Source organism: Pelophylax lessonae (genome assembly GCF_965119305.1).
Source record: "Pelophylax lessonae genome assembly, chromosome: 3".
Lineage (NCBI taxonomy): Eukaryota > Metazoa > Chordata > Amphibia > Anura > Ranidae > Pelophylax > Pelophylax lessonae.
In genome coordinates this window covers 543,642,186-543,649,256 of record NC_138770.1, presented here as the reverse complement: position 1 = coordinate 543,649,256, position 7,071 = coordinate 543,642,186, and the positions used below count along the sequence as shown (strand labels likewise).

General features: G+C 45.5%; 1 protein-coding gene across 1 annotated transcript in view; it reads left to right on the top strand.

The window, feature by feature from the left end:
- Positions 1-788: 788 nt before the first annotated feature.
- LOC309551844 (pecanex-like protein 2) overlaps positions 789-7,071 on the top strand; it is a 256,799-nt gene continuing 250,516 nt past the window's right edge. The window contains exons 1-2 of the mRNA XM_082252546.1: positions 789-799; positions 848-1,097. Of these exons, the coding sequence (XP_082108672.1) occupies positions 945-1,097 (153 nt within the window). The 5' untranslated portion in view covers positions 789-799; positions 848-944. The remainder of the gene's footprint in view (positions 800-847; positions 1,098-7,071) is intronic.

The following is a 7,071-nucleotide window of genomic DNA, read 5'->3' as shown; positions in this document are numbered from 1 at the left end:
GGGCCACAGAAGGTTTATTTTATGGCACACACAGCCCGCTCTCAGGGGTCACAGTAGGTTTATATCAGGGCACACACAGCCAGCTCTCAGGGGCCACAGTATGTTTATATCAGGGCGCACACAGCCCGCTCTCAGGGACCAGAGTTAGATTGTAAGCTTTAATGAACAGAGCCCCCTGATTCCTCCTTTATTAAATTATATTGTAACTGTACCTCTGATAGTAAAGTGCTAAACGGTTGGCGCTTTATAAACCCTATATAATAATAATAATAATATCAGGGCACACCCAAAACATAGACCGCCACTAGGAATAGAGGTCACACAAAGAAGTTACCTTCCTTCATAGACTAAGTGGCTTTGACACGGACTTTTTTTCCAAAGCACAAAAATAGTTTTATTACATTTCATTAATATATGTTATCTAAAAATTGAATCACAAATTAAAAAAACAGGGCACACACAGAGTGACCCGCAGTGCCCAGATTGGGGTACACACGCAGCTCTCACTATCGCAGTGTCCAGGGGTTCCATCCAACTGTCCTGAGATCGGGGATGCACGGTGTTCTATGTAGAGGTGCGGAGGGGGAGGTGCAGCGCTGTATTCATGTATAAGTGCGGAGGGGGAATTGCAGCGTGGTATGCTATGCAAAGGTGCGGAGGGGGAATTGCAGCGTGGTATGCTATGCAAAGGTGCGGAGGGGGAATTGCAGCGTGGTATGCTATGCAAAGGTGCGGAGGGGATGCGCAGCGCTGTATGTAGAGGTGCGGTGTATATCATTGGCGCGGAGGGGGATGCGCAGTGTTTTCTTATAGAGGTGCGGAGGGGATGCGCAGTGCTGTTGTAGAGTGGATGGTGATGATGCTGATGATGATGATGAGGCAGTAGCTCTCTCTCTCTCTCTCCTGTCGGCTCTGCCCTGTGTTCTCCTCTCTCTGCAGCAGACATGGCATCTCACATCCTGCAGATTCTCCGCCAAGGTGTGTGGGCGGCATTGACCGGAGGATGTTACCACGACCCCGAAGACAGCCAGTTCAATAACATCTGTCACCTGTATCTCTGGGTCTTCCTCCTGCTGTTACCTCTGGCCATGCATCTGGTGAGTCCAGCCTGTGCTGGAACATGGCATTGGCATGTATATAATAATATATGAGGGAGTGTGATAATAATACCTGCATGAAGCTAGCTCATCTGTCAGCCTTAGCTGATTGATTGTCCTTCTAACTATCAGGATTGGGACTTCACTGGCTGCATACTTTTTCAGATTTTCATGATATGCAAACAAACTAGAAAGGCTTTATTTATTAAGGAGGCTTTATTTATTAAGGTTTTCATTGGAAAGTGCGCAAACCTTAGGTGAAAGATGCATTTAAAATATTGAGTAGACCCCAGAAATGTAAAACTAAAATCTAAAAACTGTGGCAGCGCCCCATGTGGGCCTAATAGGGTTATGATTTTATATGTATTCCTCCAGCTTCATTAAAAACATTCACTGATTTTAAACTTTCATCCCTGGCACTTCCTTTTTCAAGGTGACAACACTCAGCCACCACCTTGCAATACAGTGACGGCGTTGTCACCCTGCATTACATGCCCGCAAGCGGGACATACTAAAAGCAAGCTTTTTCAAATAATTGTAGGATGAAGTTTAAAGAGTAAAGCCCCGTACACACGTAGCGATTGTCGGCCGTAAATATTCGGCCGCCGAACGATCGGCCGATTGTCGGCTTGTTAATATGATGCTTCCGACAACCGACAGCGAATTTTCGGCCGAACAGAATCTGGCGTGCAGACTTTAAAATTTTTGTTGGCCGTCACCAGAACGGCCGATTGTTCGCCAGTCAGTACAGAATTCGGCCGACAAACAGCAGATGAGCAAGACTGGGCATGCTCAGAGAAGAAAAAACACACGGAAAGTTAACCATCACATGATATCACTTCTTCAGTTGGCTGTTGTTGGCCGACAAAATTTGTGTGCAGTCTTTAGCACTTTTCAGCCGACACGACAGCCCTGGACAAAAGACGGCCGATCGTTCGGCCGACATTCGGTACGTGTGCACGGGGCTTTACTCCACTTTTCTTGAGAGAAAATGATTCCCCTCTGGAAATCAATATACGTTGTAGGGATTTAACAAACTTTGATGCAGATTCCTACCTTTTACAGAGGAAGTTAAAGCGGAGTTGCACTCAAAAGTGGAACTTCCGCATTAAGTGGTCCTGACCCCCTGACGTGCCACGTTTGGCATGTCATTTTTTTTTTTTGGGGGGGGGGGGGGCAGGTACCTAGTTTTTACAGGTACCTGCCTCCACCAACGCTCAGTCCGCCTAGGTCCTCCTCTCCCCCTCCCTCCCTGCAATCTTCTGGGACACGTCACAGGTCCCAGAAGATTGCCTTTAGATGTGATTAACCCTTACCAATGCTGACATGTTTGTTGCAGAAGATGCCCAAAATCTTATTTGCATCATGGTGCAGACTTCTGGGAAAATCATTGAGCCTATCACACAAGCAGGAAATGACATTTCTGGGGGCATCTGTGTACAGAATTACTCCAGATTGCTATATTGTATTGTGTTGTATTGCATTTTAAAGAAATGTACAGCATTGCATATTGAAAAAGAAAGTGCATTTTATTACAATATGGCTTATATTGCAATTATATATGCTATATATATTTTTTTTTGTTTGTGATATTTTTTTTCCTACGAAAGTGGAGTTGCCCTTTCAAGTTTATGTAAACCCTGTATTCTCATATAATTTGTGACTTGTTGATGTCATTTTAAAAGTCAATATTTCTAAAATCTGCAGCTTTTCTTATACTAATCCCTTATGATTCTACCATAAAAGTTCTTGTCCAGGCACTTTCTGTTATGGAGTAAAAACAATCTGTCCTTGTCCCTCCAATGCACCCCTGCATTGTCACCCTGTCACACATGTGACACTTGTATGGTATATTTTCAGGTCTCAGGGGACCCCTGATAAAAAATGATTGGAGTCAGTTGGAAAATGCTTCTTGCATTAGTGGTCAGTAAGAAGAATTCCCCCTACAGTGGTAGTCAGAATGTCACCCTTACAGATAGCTAATGCCTCGTTTCCAGTGAGCGGTACGGTTTGGTTCGGTACGGTACGCAATTTGTGCTGTTTCCATTGTCAAAAGTTATGAATGGTACCCTAATTCCGAACCGTACCGTACCACTTTTTTGGGACCCTGCCATTGGGGTACCAAGCACAATCGTACTGTACTAACAGGGTGGAGATACACTGTTGAAGTACTGTTGAGCTGAGGTACTGTTGGCAGTGGAAACGCAAGCATGATCAAGGTGTACCGTTCCAAACCGTACTGAACTGTACCAAACCGTACCGCTCGGTGGAAACGAGGCATAAGAAGATCAGAAAGTAGCTAAGTTCCGATAGGATTTCAAATGTCAATCCTTGATGAGGGGTAGAAAAAAAGAGGGTTATTGGGTATCTATCTATCCCTAACTTTGTCTGGATATCTAATAATCCCGTTCCCCTATAAACTGACCCTCCCGAGGATCCTTTTTTTGCAGCTAAGAAGATCCTTGGTGTCATGCAGCTGGACCTGTCAAGTGGTGTATGCTCTGGAACTATACAGACACAATGGGTGGCACAGTGGTGTAGTGGTTAGCACTTTCGCTTTGCAGTAAAAGGGTCACTGGTTCACAATCCCAACTACGACACTACCTGCCTGGAGTCTGTTCTCCCTGTGCCTGCGTGGGTTTCCTCCGGGTACTTCGGTTTCCTTCCATACCCCAAAGACATGCTGGTAGGTTAATTGGATCCTGTCTAAATTGGCCCTAGTATGTGTATGAATGTGAGTTAGGGACCTTAGATTGTAAGCTCCTTGAGGGCAGGGACTGATGTGAATGTACAATGAATATATGTAAAGCGCTGCGTAAATTGACAGCGCTATAAAAGTACCTGAAATAAATAAATTAAATAGCTGAAGGAACCGCTAGCAATCGCTGGAGAGATCTAAGGCTACGTTCACATGTCAGCGTATCGATCGCGGGCAGAATCACCGCAATTCTGCCCGCGATCCGGAAATCATTGCAAATCGCGGGACGCCTGTGCGTGGCCCGTGATTTGCAATAGCACCCCAAACGCTGTGCGATGTTGCCGTGATTTGCGCCTGCCGAATTGCGGTAACATCGCGCAAAAAAAATCGCGGGACGCATGACGCCCAAAAAAGGTACAAGAGCTTCTTTGGGGCGTTATGCACCCCACAATTTTTTTTGCGCGATTTTTTTTGGCAGGCGCAAATCGCGGCAACATCGCACAGCGTTTGGGGTGCTATTGCAAATCATGGGCAACGCACAGGCATCCCGCGATTTGCAATGATTTCCGGATCGCGGGTAGAATCGCGGTGATTCTGCCCGCGATCGATACCCTGACATGTGAATGAAGCCTAAAGGTTCCACAGAACCCTAAGGCTACGTTCACATCTTGGCGTTGCTATTACATGCGTTTTTATGGGCGTTTTTTCAGGCGTTTTTAATGGGCGTTTTACAAGCGTTTTTACATGCGTTTTTTGTGCAGCGTTTTTAGATTGAATAGAGACCAATGGAAAACGCCTGTAATCTGCCCAAAAAGAAGCTCATGTACTTTTTTGAGCGTTGGGCGTTTTGCTCACGGCGTCAAAACGCTCAGATGTGAACAGGGGCCATTGAAATGAATTGGATTTGTCTTGTTGGGCGTTTTTTGAGCTGATCCTAGAGCAGAAAAACGCCCCAAAACGCCTACATGTGAACGGAGCCTTAGGCTAAGTTCACATGTAGGCATTTTAGGGAGTTTTTCTGCTCTAGGATCAGCTCAAAAAACGCCCAAGACAAATCCTATTAATTTCAATGGCCCCTGTTCACATCTGAGCGTTTTGACGTTTTTAGCAAAATGCCCAACGCTCAAAAAAGTACATGAGCTTCTTTTTGGGCAGATTACAGGCGTTTTTATTTTTTTTCCATTGGTCACTAGTCAACCTAAAAACGCCTGTAAAACTCCTGAAAAAACACCTGTAAATGGCAACGCCAAGATGTAAACGTAGCCTAAGGCTCCGTTCACATTATAGCGTATGGATCACGTGCAGAACCGCCGCGGTTCCGTCCGCAATCGGGAGATTATTGCAAATCGCGGGACGCCTGTGCGTTGCCCGTTGATTTGCAATAGACCCCCAAACGCTGAGCGATGTTGCCGCGATTTCCGCCTGCCGAATCGCGGTAACATCGTGCAAAAAAAGTCGCGGGACGCAATACGATCCAAAGAAGCTCTTGTACTTTTTTGGTCGTATTGCGTCCCGCGATTTTTTTTTTGCGCGATGTTACCGCGATTCGGCAGGCAGAAATCGCGGCAACATTGCTCAGCGTTTGGGGGTCTATTGCAAATCGACGGGCAACGCACAGGCGTCCCGCGATTTGCAATAATCTCCCGATCGCGGGCGGAACCGCGGCGGTTCTGCCCGTGATCCATACGCTATAATGTGAACGGAGCCTAAATGAAATTGGGTGGTCTATAATGTTGGATGAGAGAGAATATGTTTCATATGATTCTTTTTATTTATGATACACTTTAGTAAACAATATACAATTTTGACATAACTTAGGCTACGTTCACATCTTGGCGTTGTTATTTACAAGCATTTTTTCAGGCGTTTTTATGGGCGTTTTTTTCAGGCGTTTTACAGGCGTTTTTGCAGGCGTTTTTAGGTTGACAAGTGACCAATGGAAAAAATAAAAACGCCTGTAATCTGCCCAAAAAGAAGCTCATGTACTTTTTTGAGCATTGGGCGTTTTGCTTAAAACATCAAAACGCTCAGATGTGGGCCATTGAAATGAATAGGATTTGTCTTGTTGGGCGTTTTGAGCTGATTCTGGAGCAGAAAAATGCCACAAAAAAGCCCCAAAATGCCTACATGTGAACTTAGCCTTAAAGTGTTACAAAACCCAGGACCCTGCATTCACTATATCTCGTCTCACACACACAGAACATGGAAATGCAACTATTTTAGTAAATATAAACGGCTAAATACCTTTTCTCATCAGCAGTATATAGCAGTCTTGTGACTTCTATCACTGCCTGGCAGACCACTGGTTACAGCTTGTAGGAGGAGTTGTTATTCTCCTCTGACTGTCCTATGAGGCTGCATGGCCCATTAACCTCTGTCTGGACAGTGCTAATTGGACCTGTGCCGATCACATACACCCTCCCAAAAAAAAAACAACTCTCTAGCAATACACACCAAACTGAGCATGTGCAGAGTGCCTCCAAGGCTCTGTTCTATCAACAGATGGATTGGGGACAGTAAAAGAAGGGGCGGATCAGAGAAGACAGTATCAAACATATATTTTTGAGGTTTGCAGATGTTTAACCCCTTAGGTTCCACATTGATTATAACAAGCATGCTTTACTGCATATACAGACTGATTTTACTGCTGTGGGTTTAGTAACACTTTAATTCAACTTTCTTCGGGTGTGCCTAACATCCAGGAGAGACTTGATAATCACTCAATAAGATTTTACTGTCAGATAACAGAATCTTCTTTTAAAGGATCTTGCCCTCTCTAAAAAACCTTATGGAGCCTGCAAATACCAGTGTTGGTCTTTAAATCTATCCCTATGGAACCCTTGTTCATTCCTGGTTAAGAGCCGGTTCACACTTCTGCGTGTGCCGGGTTCGCATGTCATGTCGGAGCGCACTGCTCCGACATGACATGCGATCAGCTGTGCGGTGCGAGTTTAGCCATACAGTGGCTAAATTTTGTATGGCTAAATTCGCACCGCACCCGCAGCAAAGACGCACAGGAGGCATTTTTGCTGCTGCATCAGGATCGGATCGCACAGCGGTTCACACTTGTGCGATCCGATCCTGTGCGAACTGCACGATCGCACTGCAATATGCGATCAAACTGGGGGTGTCGTTAAGATTACATTGACACCCCCAGCGTATCGCATATGGCAGTGTGAACTGCCGGGGGTGCGTGTGCGATGCGGGAACAGGCTGCGAATTCGCAGCCTTCCCGCATCGCAATAGTGTGAACCGAGCCTTAAGCTCCACAACGTG